The 16,626-nt window shown below is 46.7% G+C and overlaps 2 protein-coding genes across 3 annotated transcripts; both read left to right on the forward strand.

The window, feature by feature from the left end:
• Positions 1-1,093: 1,093 nt before the first annotated feature.
• On the forward strand, positions 1,094-5,770 carry LOC123188190 (uncharacterized protein DDB_G0286299). The gene is made up of 6 exons (XM_044600227.1): positions 1,094-1,328; positions 3,752-4,458; positions 4,585-4,653; positions 4,964-5,064; positions 5,171-5,239; positions 5,373-5,770. Exons 2-6 carry the CDS (start codon positions 3,753-3,755, stop codon positions 5,538-5,540), a joined length of 1,113 nt encoding a protein of 370 aa, XP_044456162.1. The 5' UTR covers positions 1,094-1,328; position 3,752; the 3' UTR covers positions 5,541-5,770.
• Positions 5,771-6,301: 531 nt separating this feature from the next.
• LOC123188191 (disease resistance protein RPM1) lies at positions 6,302-14,790 on the forward strand. 2 transcript variants are annotated; one of them, XR_006494362.1, is made up of 4 exons: positions 6,303-6,630; positions 10,488-13,308; positions 13,518-13,756; positions 13,878-14,790. XR_006494362.1 is itself a non-coding variant. In XM_044600228.1 (3 exons), exon 2 carries the CDS (start codon positions 10,536-10,538, stop codon positions 13,296-13,298), a length of 2,763 nt encoding a protein of 920 aa, XP_044456163.1. In that variant the 5' UTR covers positions 6,302-6,630; positions 10,488-10,535; the 3' UTR covers positions 13,299-13,308; positions 13,518-13,757. The 2 variants fall into 2 exon arrangements, 1 of the variants encoding a protein (XP_044456163.1); XM_044600228.1 differs by lacking the exon at positions 13,878-14,790 and having other exon boundaries at positions 6,302-6,630; positions 13,518-13,757.
• Positions 14,791-16,626: the final 1,836 nt, after the last annotated feature.

A 16,626-nucleotide genomic window follows, 5' to 3' on the forward strand; every position in this document is an offset into this window, starting at 1 on the left:
TTTTCTTTCTCGCTCGTAATGAGGGCACTCAAAAGCTGAGTATTTAACAAAAAAAAAACACTCGTCCAACTGGACTACCACTTTACAATTTTTCGTGCAGAACTATCAAATGGGTTCTAATTTTTGGCTAAAAACTACCAACTCTTGTTAGTTACCGGTTCGGGTTGTTTAAGCCGGATTATGACAGGCGTTACTAGAAAAAAGCTGGATTATGACAGGCCTGCCCAACCCAGGGTGGCACAAAATGTCAACTCCATTAACTTTGACCATTATATTTGTCGTTATTACAGGTGGGACTCAGTCATCAACGTCAACCCTCTTCTCCCTTAAGACTATTTTTTCTTCAGACATTTTCTCGAGTAGCTTGTATGCGTGCCAGAGCACGAGCTACTCGTCCTCAGCCGCCTGCCACCGGTGTAGTGGATCCGCGCGAGGCACCTGTCAGAGGAGAGAGGAACTAAGGAAGGGCGCATGAGGATCAGGCTCGTGTTGTTGCCTCAGTTGTCCAACATGTTGAACAACCCCATAGCCTGCAACGGCACCTGACACAAATTTTGTAACCTTTTGTTCCCATTGTCTGAACAAAATTTGATTCTATGATACTTTTTGAAATTTCATTTTTTTGAGAAAGTGTACATTTTAAAAAAAATGTGAGTAATTTTGAAATAGTGAATGCGTTTTTAAAAATACATTTTTTAAAACTTACATTTTTTTTGATTTTTTGAACATTTATTGAAAACTTCAAATAAATTTTGATATTCTTAATAATTTTTAATTTCTGGGAAAAGGAAACAAAGAATATTGTTTGAATATTTAAAACTTTCAAATAGTTTTGTTTTTTAATTTTGAGAACATTTTTTCAAATCTGAATAATGTATAATTTTTTGAACAATTTTAGAAATCATGAATATTTTTTGAGTTTTGAGAACATATTTGGAAATACCGATCATTTTTATTATTGGGAACATTTTTTTAGTAAGTTCGTGAATATATGAAAAGCAAAAAAAAATTGAAGAAAAGGAAACGAAAAAAGAACAGCGCAGTACAACAACTGAATGGGCCGGTCCAGTTCGCTCAGAAAAGCCGCAAAAAACCAGACGCAAAGCGCACCCCGTCTTCCAAAATCTCCCAAACGCAAAGGGCGACGCGATCGACCCACCCCACCGTAGCCAACCCTAGCCGCGGGCGGTCCCAGCCATAGCCACCGCGGTACCCGGCCTCCGCCTCACCGCGTCGCGAACCACCGGTTGGCTTCGACCACCGCCCCGCCGCCGCCCCAAGCATCCAAGCACGCTGCGCAACCGCGAGCTAGCGAGGGTTGTATTTGGGTGAGTAGCTGCTGCCTTTCGCCGGCCTGTTTTCCGGTACGATGTTGTTAGCCTGACGCCTGCGTTGTTGGGTTTTGAGCACTTCCGCACCGATTTCTTCTGGTGAATTACGTTTGGCGGCAATTCCCCTTGGGATGAATTCCTCTGACAACAAAATGTCGAGAAGTGGATGCAATGTTCCGTGACAAACCAAATGCTGTAGTATACAGTATTGGTCCTCCAGACTGATCATGTGGGGAATTTACTACATTGGGCACCCATAATTTGCAGACCATTTTTAGCAGCCAGTGCAGTCACATAACCTGAATATTCTAGGGAAACCACCCAATGCAGCTAACCCGACAAATATTACTAACTGAGCTACTTACTCAGCAATCAACTGTTTTTTAAGGCTTTCCTGAAGTCCTGTTAAGCTCTCAGCTATTGTGACCCAGAGTCCCTGAGTATTCTGTTTGGTTAATCACCAAAAGCAGCCTTAGTAATTTTTGGTTATGACCAAAATCTTGGCTTTTGCTTGGATGGCTGCCAAAATTTTGGCATGCTCGTTCTCCATAGCCAACTCTAGTCCATTTTTCTTGCCAACATTAGCCAAAAAATGGGCAACCAAAACTTTAGCCAAAATAGTGGTACTAAATGTTTGGTGCGGTTGGCTTGAGCTCAAATCAGACATATACTACCCAAGGTACTACCGTCTCTCCCCTAGCAAATCCAACTCATTAGCAACTTAGTATATGAGATTAGATATTGGCGTTGTCTCCTTGTTGTAAATTCTAATAACTTCTAGCCATCCCATTCTCTTCACTAGGATAGGATTCCAATTTTTATTTATCCACATCACTACATTGTTAGATTTGGCGCAGTGGCAGTCTATCAAGCCTGCAGTAGCAGTCAAGTTAAAAAAAATGGAAGAGTTGGAATCAGAAAGAATAGTGTGGTAAAGTTTAAGATAGGGAGAGTTTTGTTCACCTAAGTCCATTCTAAATGGCTGCAGCTGTGCTGCCTGCATCTTGTTTGGATCAATCGATGAATAATCAAAGCTCTTGGTAAGCCTCGTAGCCTCTTCCACCTCTGGGATGAGAACATGCTGGCTGTTACACTAGGGCGAGTCCCCTATCCTTTGTTATTGGACTCTCATCTGCCCAAGCACATAACTCTGTACTTCAGCACTATTTTGCTTCCTTCTTTACTTGATTCCCCAACTTGGAGCCTGAAATGCCTGTGCACCTCATCGTCGACTGCCCCGATCACGAAAAGTGTCTGGTCCGATATGGTCTGAGCAGCCAGACCCCTCTGCTGCAGCCTGGTGGGAATTTGTCTTGAACTCGCTTGACTGGCTTCATATTCAAAATGTTGCGTTTGTTTGCTGGCATATTTGGAAGGAGAGGTGCAGGCGTATCTTTGACCAGACCACCTGCTCTGAAGCTCAGCTAGTCGAGAAGATCAAGCATGATTATCCTTGCTGCGTGGCTTAGCTTTATTTGGGATGGAACTGTGCATGGCGATGAGCCCTTGGTTTGCGAGTAATCTTCTTTGATCCTTTATTTGGGATGGAACTGTGCATGGCGATGAGCCCTTGGTTTGCGAGTAATCTTCTTTGATCCTTTTTTTCTCTCACCTGGGGCTCCAGGTGCTTATTTGTTCTCTGTAACAATTATTATTGTCCTCTGAAATGAATCAGCAGTACCCCTGCCTTCTTAAAAAATCCCCCAACTTGGACTAGTCCACTTCGTTTGAGGAAGAAGAATTTGAGGGAGTACAATGCCGAATCTATTTTCATTGAAAGTAGAAGAGGCAGCACCTAGTTATTCCTTTTGGAATCCATTTGAGATACTCATCACTTGTTTCACAGACATCTAAAACCCTGGCAAATCAACTGAACTTTGTAAGTGAAGTGTGAGGCCGGATGGATGTAATAATTTTTTAACTTTGAGTCTTCACTAGAAGGTATCCCCAGGGCCCTATTGTATAATCTAAAGGCTTAGGATGCAGTTGCCATCCTTGTAAAATCTGGGATAAAATCTAAAGATGTACTTCCGATTTTCCTCTTCTACCATTAACATTTGAAATTCCAACTATTATGTATTAAGAGTAACAAATAAGAAAATTCTAGCATTTGTAAGAAATCAAGTTATCGGATTTTTCACTTTTTCGCGGTGTGCTTGAAATTTTATTCATAAGTAGTCCATGAAGTACATCTAGCATAAATAAAATCTATATGTTGTGACTTTTATTAGTTTCAGTGCATGGTGATTGCACCCTAGCCTTTGGTGCATACAGTATGCACCCAGTATCCCCTAGGAGTGCATTATATACATTCTGGAGGTGTTAATAGTGTTGTGTAATGATAAATGGAGAACAATTTAATTCTGCATGTTATTGAACTGTTGAATTGCTGTTTAATTGATAGATGCTGCTGAGTGCAGGATGGACACCAAACGTGGGAGGAGCCGCAGTCCAGTGGAAATCAAGGATGGCCACTCTAAGGGGAGTGAGAATGGAAGGAAAGACAACTCAGCTCTACAGAATGACTCTAACCATGCCAGACCAGGCAGAGGTCATGAATTTGGTAGGCATTCTGATAGGCATTCCTATGGAGCACCTCGTGAATCCAGGAGGCATGATGATTATAGGAGGTATCATAATAAGCGAGCTGATGATAATGACAGGAGCCATTCTAGAACTTCTCGGTCAGATCGGGAATCAAGGGCTGACACTTACTATTATCCTTCAAAGCGTGATGACACATCTGATAGATCACATGGTGATTGGAGAAATGTTGACAGCAAGTATGGCGGCAAATCTGTCAAGGGAGAGCAGAGGACTAAGAATCAGGAAAAACATGGGCCCCCACGTGAATACCCTAGACATGATGGCACAGAGTATGACAAAGATGCTGATTTAAGAAAGGAAACCAACTCTACCAGAAGGCATCCAGAAGAAAAGGAAAGTAAAAACAAGGAGAAGTTCAAGCAGGAGGATGCTCTAAAGAAGAGAAGCGGCAAGGAAATTGAGAAAAGCAGCTGTGCAGCAGAACCTGAGCTAGAAACTAGGGAGAAGAGAAGAAGCTTATTCAGTTCTGTTGGTCCAGGTGTTGAAAATGCACAGCACATGGAAATGGATACCTCAGGAGGTTGGTTAATATATATTTTTGTTTTCCTTGTTATTAATTCTGAACACACCGCTGCACTATTCTATTATTAAGATGAGATTATGGACTTCTTGACCTTAAACAAAATTTTGGTTAATTCTGCATCAGGAAATAAAGACGAAACCATGAATGATCTGAACGCTGCAAAAGTTGTAGCAATGAAAGCTGCTGAATCAGGTGAGTTGCCTCAGTTTGTTGTCAATATTTTTTTCTTCCATCGTTGCATTATCTCAAGGATTTATGTCCTCATTAGCTGCTTTAGTTTCTTCTGTGTTTTTTTCTAAAATTTGATGGAGGCACCTATTAAAGATGCGGCTTTGTGCGATGGGTATAGTATATTTGTTGGACTGAACTTCTCCCTGATAGCACAAGAATTTTGGTTCCATGATGGTCCAATTGTATGACTACGATGTTAATCTCTTCCATGACAGATCAGAGCTATGCAATGTTTTGCATGATTGACCCCTCCTTACATGCTCAATTGCAGTGAAGAAGAACATTCTAGGATTTGGGGTTGGAACCGGGCGGTTATCCCTTGACCAGAAGAAAAAGCTGCTTTGGGGCAATAAAAAGAGTAACCCTACAGAGGTATATCATGGATAGCATCTATTTGTTATTTTGCCTCTTTCCTTCCATTATTCCTGCATTACCATACTTTGGCTTCATATTTTTTACCTTCATTCTAATGCCTCAGACAAGCACTCACTGGGATTCGAATCTGTTTTCTGATCGGGAACGCCAAGAGAAATTCAACAAACTCATGGTAATTCCTTGAAGATGTATAATTTTATTATAAAATTCTGACCTGAATTCAGCTGAGCAACAACAATTACTCTGTGATGCACTAACACTTTCTTAGAGCCTGAGGGTGCCTTGGTGGCTATGGCCTATTGTAGGGTGTGAAGAGCAATGCCTCTGCCTCGGTTCAAGAGAACAAGGCCGTCAACAAGGGGGAGGGTCCAGTGGAAGTCAAGAAACAGGAGGAGCTCGACACCGACCTGGAGAAACTCTACGTAGCAGGCCTGCGCCGGAGAGATGGCCGGACTGTTGGCCTCGGCCTGTAGGGAACTCTGGATGTGAGTGTGGCAGCACCCAAGATCTGAAGTGCCTGTTATGTAGTACACAGTTCATTGGCTCTTTTATCCTTGCATGTGGAAATTTGACTGTCAGTTTTGCATTAAAAACTGTAGAAGTGGGTTGTTATGATCATCTTGTGGCTCATGAACATCTATTATGTCTGATTGACACTTCTATAGTGTGCTGGCATAACTTGTCGCCCTGGAGGACTTTTGCACTTGGATTTGTGCTTTGCTTGCCCTTTGACCATAAACACGACAGTGTGTACTAGAGCATCTCCAACAGTTGATGCAAAATAGGGCATCCAGAAAAAAAAGGCAGGAGAGAGAGAGAGAGAAGGTTTTAGGTCATCTGAAAATTTTCTGCCATAACATTTTCTGACGAACCAAATCTTTCAAATTGTACATGTGATAGAATCTTGGTAGTGATAAAGATATCCATTGGCTAATAATACTCGAATGTGTCACATCTCTACCATCGGATTGGTTTCATTCAACAGTAAATATTCAAAGTCATTCAAGCGACTAAGAGAATGTCGTCTTCCCTACCACTGTAAACAACTGCCTTGAGCAAATTCTTGTTTACAATAACTACATGCAAGTTGACCGAATTTGCAATTTTGGTAAGTTGATATTGCGAGAGGAGGAATGGTTGGAGGAAGAAGAAAGACGGACATCCATTGGTTCTTAACCTTATAGCCCAGAAAATTGACTTAACCAAAACAAAATTTTCAGACCACTTACATATAGCCGGCCCTTTTTCTGAAGCCAGATGGCATAAGCAAAGATGCTGAGGAGGAATGGCAGCGTTTGAAAGGAAGGAAAACTAATCGGGTTACGAGGCCAACAGTTGACGGCCGTCTAATCTCAGCAAACGCGCTTGATTCTCTTGTCGGCCGTCTCCCGTCTGGGATGACGCTTACGCGGTCCAAAGATGAGTGGTTGATATTCCAGCACACAAGCAAAACGAAGACTCGCTGCTTCTTCCCCGTTTGATCACTCCCTCTGCGCGCCGAACCCCGGAGCCCTCCTCCTCGCCGCCGCAGCGGAGCGGTTCCCAGACCTGGAATTTCGCTGGGTGAGTTTTTAGATTCGTCGCCTATAAGATCTTACCATGCTCACCCCGTCTTTTTATCTAGTCTAGTCTAGGAATACATATTTTTCTCGCTTCCGTAGTCCGGTTTGGATCTGCTGCTAGTGCTAGCTAGCTACCTGCCGATTTTATAGTCGCTTGCAGTAAGCTGTACTGCAAGAACGAAGGAAATTTTCAGACACCCCCTGCATTTGCATGATTAGCTAATTCCCTCACCAAAAGAGGATCAGATTCGTTCCTCGTGTTATCCTTACCAATCAGACTTTAGATCCTAAAATGAAACCGGCCTACATAACCTGTGTCATCTGACTGCCCCCTGTTGCATCTACTTACTGACCGCGGGTTTGTTTGTACCAGCTACCAAATGAGCCTGCGTATGCCATCTCGTGGATAAAATTCGGTCTGGCAGAAGCTTAGAAACAGTATGGATCGGTGGTACTTCTTTCTGCACAGCATAGGAGCTTAGAGCAACTCCAATGGGGCGACCCAAACGGACGGCGCATTTGTCCGCTTTTTGTCCGTTTGGGTCGGCCGCCCGCCCGCCGTCCGTCCAGTTTTGCATTTGGGTCGGCAATGCGCCCAACGCGCCGACCCATTTCATGTCCGCATTCAACTTTTAAATAAAAAAGGCCCGCGGCCGATCATGCCAGCGGCCATGTCTCATGCCGGCACCATGCCAGCGCCGGCATACAATGCCGGCTTCAGAAAACACCACAGTTCATGCTGGCGCACTCGCCAGCCGGCCGGCACACATGCCAGCACACAAAAAATGGTGGGACTTGAGTTCGACCACGCCATCGCGGCTCCCGTGGTCATGCCGGCACACCTACCGGCATACAAAAAAGATGGCCCCTCGACGCCATAGATCACTCGTCGTCGAACTTGAGCATGTCGGCCTGCATCTTCTCGAACCACGGCCTCTTCCTTGGCGACAAGGCGTTGAGATCCACCTTCATGATCTCCACCCCGGTCATCATGCTTGCAAGAGCCACTTCTTTCGCCTTTGTCTTGGCGTTGGCGGCCTCGATCTCTAGCATCTTGGCTTGCTTCTCCGCCTCGAGCTCGAACATCTTGGCTTGCTTCTCGGCGTCAAGATCAAGCCTCCTCCTTTGGATCTCCATGAAAGCATCCATTTGCTCCGCCTTGAAACGCCGGCGCTCCTCCTCTCTTGAGTCCTTCTTATTCATCATGCCGTCCACGCTTGCGATCAAGGCGTTGGTGGCCGCATCTCGCTTGTCCTCCTTCTTGGAGTTGGTCTTCCCCCGCGGCCGTGCCGGCTCGCCCTCCCCAACATCCTCCACGGCGCCCTTCCCCCCACGTGCCTTGAGCGCGGCATATTGTGCCTTGAACTTCTCTTCGTCCTTGATGACCCGATAGCAATGGGAGAGGTTGAAGCACTTGCCATTGTGTTGAACCTTGAATGCCTCCAAAGCTTGAAATGCCTATAAAATGTTTCCATGCAAGCATATGGGCAAGTGATAGCAAAATGAAGACGTAAAAGGATGATCTTGATGGCACAAAAGAGGGCGGCTTGCTTGCTATCATACCATGTCTTGCACGCCGATGCCGCTCACGGGGCGGGCCTTGACACTCTCAAGGGTGGCGCAAAACTTGTTGCACTCTTGTCGGATCACCCTCCACCGCTTGGAAATGAAGACCCACCCGCACGTGCTCACAAATTGGTAAGGTGGAAACTTCTTGTGCTCATGAAACTCGCGGTGCATACGAGTCCAAAAGGTTGAATGCTTTTGCTCGGCGCCCGTCTTTGGGTCTTGTCCAATGTCTCGCCAACACTCACAAAGAAGCTTGTCCTCGGCAGTTGTGTACACCTTCGTGTGCTTGCTCTTGCGCTTCGGCTTAGGACCGGCGGTTGGTTGGCGAGCTCGTCCTCGAACAAAGGCTCCACTTCGATGTCGCACTCGTCCTCTTCCTCTAGCCCATAGTCGTCCGGGAACTCGTGGTCGAGGGGGAAGCCGTCCAGGTCGATGCCGACCTGATCACGCATGAAGGCCGCCTGATCGGGATCATAGCCAGCGGCCGGCGTGAACGCCCCGCGGCCGTCCTGGCTTTGCGTCTCCTCGGGATCGTAGCCAGCGCCCGGCGCACCACCCTCGAAGATGAGGTGTTGCATGTAGTCCTCGTCGACGGCGGACGACATTTCCTCGAACAGGTTACGGGCGTCCAGGAGACCGCCGGCCGGCGTCTGTCGCGCGCGTTTCCTCGTGCCGCCGGACGACGAGCCACCGACCACCGGGGTGGCGTTGAGGTCGATGGGCGCGGGCGCGGGCGTGGAAGGCGCGACCACGCTCACGTCGGGTGAGCACTCCCCGGAGAGGCGGGAGGCCTGCGGGTAGACGTGGAAGCCGGGGACCGGGTTGCAAGCCGATGCGCGGGGTGAGTCGGGCATCACCATCCGAGGAAACGCCGACGAGCCGGTGCTGGCCGCGGCGACGGCGGCTTGGGCGAGGTTGTGCTGGCTAGGGTTTACCCCAAGCATGCAGAGCGCCTGCCTCATTGCCGCGGCGACGCGGGCGTTGGTGAACTCCTGCTGCGCGGCGGCGGCGGCGGCCTGCGCAGCGGCCTCATCCCTCGCGTCCGCGGCGTGCCTCCGGCCCTTCCTCTTGGCCGACTCCCTTGCCCGCTGTTCGGGCGTCAGCGCCTTCTTCGGCTTGGTCGCCGCGGCGGTCTTGCGCGGGGCACGAGGCTTGCCTTTCCCGGAGGGGGCGACGGCGCCGGACGAGGCGAGGGAGGCGAGGCCGGCGGCGGCGTCGAGGTCGAGGTCGATGGCGTCCTCCATGGCTGGTTGGGGGGCGGGGGCGCGCGCGGGCGGGAGCGTTTTTGGGGAAAATGGGGGGAAATGGTGGTGGCTGCCACCGACAGGCGGGCCCGGGGAGAGGAGTAGGCGCGCGCGCGTCCGTCTCGTGTCCGCGCCGATGCAAATCCGGCTCAAAATTGGGCCTGGAATGGGTCGCCCGCGGATGAAAAACGGACGCGCGTCCGTTTGGGTCGGCGCGTTGGGCCGCCACTTTTGTCCGCGCCGACCCAAACGGACGCGGGCGGACGAAATGGGTCGCCCCATTGGAGTGCTCTTATATATTTATACTCCCTCCGTCCCCTAATATAAGATCGTTTTTGACACTAGTACGTCCTAGATAAGTTATCAATGAGAAATATGTAGTACACTCAAATTGGAAGAATGTCTTTTCTTTCTGCACCAACAAGACTTTATCACAGCCTTTTCTTGTCCAAGTTAGTGAATTAATGTGCTTTGCAGATGCACTCGAGCACTCGCAGTAGCATCATGCAAACTAATCCTAATAGTAGATACTAAAAAATGACATGAAAAGCTACATGAACATAATTTACCTTCAGCGCTTTTTTGTGCCGAGAGTAAACAAAACACCGAGTAAGTTCAGATTGGTGAGTTCCGCAATCTTAAGTTTTTAGGCTAGTGAACCTTTTGGGTTATCAGAAAAACTGGCCAATGAAATATCACTTACAATTTATTAGCTTCCGTGGTACTATAAAAAAATTGAACTATGAGCTAAGGTGACTTTGTTGATCAGTGGGCTGTATGTGCAAACATACTTATGAATCATGTACTCCCTCCGTCCCAAAATAAATGTCTCAAGCTTAGTACAACTTTGTACTAAAAAGACACTTATTTTGGGACGGAGGGAGTACTTGCTAATGCTTCCCTTGCAATGCACTTCCTTGGGGCCTATCTACATATCTTCAGTCTGACTGATTCTTTATTTCAATCTTTCTGGTAGATTCATCCAAGATATTGTATTGGCTCTCATCTCCTTCTTGCTTGTTTGCCTTTGATCTTTCTGGCTTAGGACATTTTCACCCTTGAAAGAAGCCAACCAGTGAAAATCCATAGTACCATGGCAGAGGGGGTTGTCGGCATGCTGATTCTGAAGCTTGGCTCAGCCTTGGCCATAGAAGCAATCAAGGTTGGTACAGGGAAGCTATGCCGTCAAGCTAAAGCTTCTTCTATTGCCAGGCTGTTTGGTCAGATCCGTGATATCAAGGAGGAGCTGGAGAGCATGCAGTCGTTTCTACAAGAAGCCGAGAGGTTCAAGGATACTGACAATACCACTGCCAGCTTCATCAACAAGATACGAGGCCTTGCTTTCGAGATCGAGGATGTTGTTGACGAGTTCACCTACAAGTTAGAGGACAAACATGGTGGCTTTTCTGTGAAGATCAAGCGGCAGTTTAAGAGAATCAGTACCTGGCGCCGTCTGTCACTGAAATTGAGAGACATCAAACTGAAATTAGAGAATGTTGATAGGAGAAAGGCCCGGTATGACATGAGAGGAATTGCAATCGAAGCTAGAAACAGTGATGCTCATTGCAGATCTACAGATCAGACTTCATACTTCCCAATAGAAGAAAATCTTGTCGGCATTGATGAGAGTAAGAATCTGCTGATTAATTGGTTGACAAGTGATTTCCAACAGGAGAATGTAATTAGCACAGTATGGGGGATGGGAGGAGTAGGCAAGACCACTTTGGTTGCCCATGTTTACAACACTTTGAAGATTGACTTCGACTGTGCTGCATGGGTAACTGTCTCAAAAGCATACCAGGTTCAGGACTTGTTAAAGCAGATTATCAGGGAGTTACAGAAGAGCGACTTGAAGGGTGAACTTCGCGTTGATATTGTTGACATGGAAAAGAGAAGCCTAGTTGAGATCATCCGTGATTTCCTGCGTGGCAAGAAGTATCTTCTGGTTCTAGATGATGTCTGGGGTATTGATATCTGGTTCAAAATAAGAGATGCTTTCCCTACTAACAGCACCAGCCGGTTTGTAATCACGTCAAGAATCCATGATGTAGCGTTGCTGGCTACTGGAAATTGCATGGTTGAATTGAAACCACTAGAAGCGCACCACTCATGGGAATTGTTCTGTAAAGAGGCGTTTTGGAAAAATGAAAACAGAATATGTCCGGAGGAGCTACAGTTTTTGGCACAAAGATTTGTGGACAAGTGTAATGGCTTGCCCATTGCTATTGCATGCATAGGTCGTTTACTGTCCTGCAAAAGCCAAACTCATTCTGAATGGGAAAAATTGTACAAGGAATTAGAAGTGCAGTTGACAAACAATGCGATTCTTGATGTTAACATAGTTCTAATGGTCAGTTTGGGGGATCTTCCATATATTTTGAAGAACTGCTTTCTTCATTGTATTGTATTTCCAGAGGATTATTTGATCAAAAGGAAAAGACTGATTAGACATTGGGTGACAGCAGGATTCATCAGGGAAACAGAGCACAAAACAATGGAGGAAGTGGCAGAGGGCTATTTGTATGAACTTGTAAATCGAAGCCTATTGCAGGTAGTGGAGAGGAATGAAAGTGGACGTGTGCGGAGTTGCCGAATGCATGATATCATTCGCCTTCTTGCTCTGGCTAAATCAAATGAGGAAAGGTTCTGTAGAGTTCATGATGGCTCAGTGAGTTCTTCAGCAGAAAATACACGCCGCCTATCAATCCAAAGCCCCAATATTGAGCAGTTGACTCTTTCAAGTGAAGTTCAGCTCCGTTCAATCTATGTTTTTGACAATGGTCTGACAATTGATTCACTGAAGCCTTTCTTGAAATCTTTCAAGTTGCTATCAACTTTAGATCTACAAGGTTCCAAAATTAGGAGGCTACCAAATGAGATTTTCAACATGTTTAATCTGCGGTTTCTGGGTCTTAGAGATACCGAGGTTGAGGATATTCCGAAAACAGTTGGAAGACTACAGAAATTGGAAGTTTTGGATGCTTACAATGCTAAGCTGTTGAGTTTGCCGGAGAGTGTGGTGACACTTAGGAAGTTGAGATATCTATATGTTGCTACTGATCCAAAGACAAATATTAAAGGAGTTGTTGCCTGGACTGGAATCCAGGTGCCTAATGGAATAAGGCACTTGACAGACTTGCAAGCCTTGCAACTTGTTGAGGCAAGCTCAGAGACTTTGTGTCATCTTGGTGCTTTGACAGAGTTGAGAACTTTGTCCATCACCAAAGTGCAGAGAGAACAGTGTGTTGATTTGTGCAATGCTATCATGAATATGACCCATCTTGTTAGTCTTGCAATTATGGCTATAAACGAGAAAGAAACACTGGAACTGGAAGAGCTCTGCTTACCCCCTACGCTCTCGAAGCTTGAAATAGGAGGGCAACTAGATAGGAAACGGATGCCTCAGATTGTCTCGTCCTTCTCAGACCATGAAAACATTACCTTGTTGGCCTTAGCCTTCTCCAAACTTGATGAAGACTCATTTTCATGCCTGCTGGTGTTACATGGTCTACGTGCACTTTGGCTTGATAAGGCCTATGAAGGGAAGAGGCTGCACTTCAATGCCATGACATTTCCAAAACTGCGACTGCTATCAATCTCAGATGCACCTCAGCTCAATGATGTTGTAGTAGAAGAAAGTGCATTGCAAAGCCTTGTTCACCTATCTCTCACAGATTGTCCAGAGCTGAAGGCCCTCCCTGATGGCATTGAGCATCTTAGAACTCTAGAAAAATTATATCTGCGAGGAGTTTCCAAAGATCTCACAAAGAAGCTTCAGAATAAAGAAAAAACAAATGAATGCAATGATTATCTTAAGAAGATCAATCACGTCCGAAGGGTAACTGTTTATCCATGAAGCACTTGGGGTATGATCCAGTGTTCCAGTATATATTGTCAACTCAAGTACTCCCTCCGTTCCGAATTACTTGTCTTAAATTTGTCTAGATACGGAGGTATCTAGCACTAAAATGAGTCTAGATACATTCGTATCTAGACAAATCCAAGACAAGTAATTCAGAACGGAGGGAGTACCTCTGAGCTCTCGCTCAAACTGAAAATTTTACTTGTCTTGTAGAATGAGATCAACGACACTTGAGAGATGGCCTTGTGGTAACATGCAGCCCTCCTGAACTGTTTGGAGGGAAAAAAAAAGAGGAGGCTCTATAGAAGAGAGGTGGCAAGGAAATTAGAGAAGCATCTGTGTGCAGAACCTGAGTTAGAAACAAGGGAGAAGAGGAGAGCCTTATTCGATTTTCTTGGTCGAGAATTGAGATGTTGAAAATGCACAACACATCAAAATGGATACCTCAGGAGGTTGGTTGTTGTTTTTCTCTTTCCTTTTTTTAATTAATTCTGAAAATTTGTTGTTGCTGAACATACTGCCACACTATGGACTTCTTGACCCTAAACAAAGTTCTGTATAATTCTGCATCAGGAATCAAAGAGGGAACCATAAATGATCTCAATGCAGCAAAAGTTTCAGCAAGGAAAGCTGCTGAAATAGGCGAGTGTTGCCTCAGTTTATTATCATCACTATTTTTTTCCTTCCGTAGTGGCACTATCTCAAGGATTTGCGTACTCATCAGCGGGTTCAGTTTCTTCTTCTGCGCTTTGTCTAAAATTTATCACCTATTAAAAATGTGGCTTTCTGTGAGAAAAGTGTGGATAGTAAATTTGTCAGGCTGAACATTTCCCATCTTACCACAGCAAACTTATTTTCATTTGAGTTGTTTCAATTCCATTATGTATACATACAATTCGACTTGCAAGGGAATGCCAAAAAACTAAAAGACGGGTTTTGTAGGACGGTGATTCGACTTGTAATGTTGTATGGCACGGAGTGTTGGCTGTTGAGATGGATGTGTGGCCATACAAGGAAGGATCGAGTCAGTAATGATGATATATAGCCAGGATAGAGTTGGGGTAGGACCAACTGAAGAGAAGCTTGTCCAATATCATCTGAGATGGTTTGGTCATATACAAAGCAGGCCTCCAGAAACTCCAGTGCATAGCAGACGCCTAAAGTGTGTTGCTAATGTCATGTAAGGTCGGGATAGACTAAACTTCACATGGGAGGAGTCCGTAAAAAGAGATCCGAAGGATTGAAATATCATCAAAGAACTAGTCATGGACAAGGGTGCATGATCCACGTGCGAGAACCATGAGCTGGTTGCAAGATCTCACGGGTTTCAGCTCTGTTGTTGTTTGTGTTAGAGTTATATTAGTGATGTCTTTTGGCCTTTTGCATTCTAGTCTCTTGGCATCCTTTTGTAGCCTTTTGGCATCCTTATGTATGTGTATACATATGTTGGCTTTGGCCTCCTAATAATACAAGTTGCTTCTTCTCCTAACATGGTATCATGAGCTAAGGTTTTTTTTCGCACACGCAACTCGTGTGATCCAATCACAATTCACGGCTGTGCTATCTCCTCGTGTGCCGGCGCTGCTCTTCTGCGCCTCCACTGCAGGTCAACCCTGCTGTCCACTCGTGCCACCCGCGACGCCTCAGGTCGCCCGCGTTTCAGCCGAACCACCCCGCTGCTGTTCGTCTTGGATTCGACTTCGTCCGCTGCTCCTCTTCAATTTGATCGTCGCCGCCCCCGCCGGATTTCGCCATCATCCGCGTTCCTCGCTGGATCTCCTCCGCCGGTGGCCAGATCCCGCCACCTCCGGCTGGATTCAATCCCCGGGCTGCTACTCGTCCCGGCGGGACTCTCTGGTCCTCGAGCATGAGCGCTCGCTCGACCCAACCCACCGCTGGCCGATTCAGCGCGTGAGCGTTTCGGCCGGTGCTGCTTCGTTCCGCCTCAGCCCACTGGCTGGTTTTCCCAGGAGCCCGTCACCGTCTCTTTCGCGTGGCTGCCCGTTCGGGTCCCTACCCGGGTGCCGGATTGCGCTGCCGCCGACCGCCGATTCGGTCGTCGTCCGCCCGTTCGCTGGTGCGTGTTTTCCTCGTTTGAGCCGCTCCGTCCGTGTCGCCGGAGATCACGCTCGTCCACCCGTCGTTTGCCATCTCAACCCATCGGTCTCCTCTGATCTGCTGCTGATCGGGTGGTTTCCTGATGTTCTCATTGTTTACAATTACAATCGGGAAGGATTGGATCGTGTTGATCCGGCAGCTTACTTTGGGCCTCGTCTGGTGTATCTGGTACCATCAGAATTCAGATTGGTACGTGAGCTTAAAAAGAGAGAGAGAGAGAGATTAAAAAAAAGAGTAAGAGAGAGAGATATTATGTTGCCGGTCTCTGCTCATCGCCGTCCAGTGACTATCAATGGTGTTCCCTATATTGATCCCGTGTCGCATATGCGCCACTGCTTGGTGCTCGTCCGTCTCTGATGTTGCCCTCTATGGCGTCTTCAACAGGCTGTGATAGTCGTTGTTCATCGACTATTTTCGCGGCTTCTGTCTGTGGTGGTGGTGCCTGCTCTACACCGACTTCCCTCGCCGCCTTCGCGCGCATCGGTGACCGCTCTACGTCGACTTGCTCTTCTCAGTCGACTCTACACACGGCTTTCACGGGTGGTGGCGACCGCTTTTCGTCAGCAGATGGTTCTACCTCGACGTCTGCCACTTTGTCTCTATCTGTGCATGAGATTGTGCAACTCCGATGCCTTCTTGATACTTGGGATTCTTCGCTGATAGGTTCTGCGGGTTCTGCGCCTGAGTTTTCGGGCAATGAGAAACCACCTTCTACTCATTCAGGTACATCCTCATGAATTTTTGATACTGGAGCATCTTTTCATATGACTTATGATTCCTCCACTTTGACATCCGTTCGACCTGTCGAGTCTCATGTTCGTGTTCATACTGCTGATGGTACTCCCCTCCCTGTCGCTAGTCGAGGCACTCTTAGCACATCTTATTTTCTTGTTCCCTCTGTTGCTCATGTTCCTCGACTTAGCATGCAACTCTTTTTAGGTAGTCAGATTGTTGACTCTAATTGTAGGGTCAATCTCGACTTTGATTCATGTTTTGTTCAGGATCGCCGCACAGGCGCTCTGCTTGGTGCTGGCCCTCGATGCCATGATGGTCTTTGGGAGCTTGACTGGCTTCGTCTTCCCTCCGATGCCACCGCCGCCAGTTTTGTGGCCCCTGTTGCCGCTTCTGCTAGCTCTTTTCAGCAGTGGCATCATCGTCTTGGCCATTTATATGGTTCTCGTCTCTCGTCTTTAGTTCATCGTGG

The sequence above is a fragment of the Triticum aestivum genome, chromosome 2A (genome assembly GCF_018294505.1).
Source record: "Triticum aestivum cultivar Chinese Spring chromosome 2A, IWGSC CS RefSeq v2.1, whole genome shotgun sequence".
Classification (NCBI taxonomy): Eukaryota; Viridiplantae; Streptophyta; class Magnoliopsida; order Poales; family Poaceae; genus Triticum; species Triticum aestivum.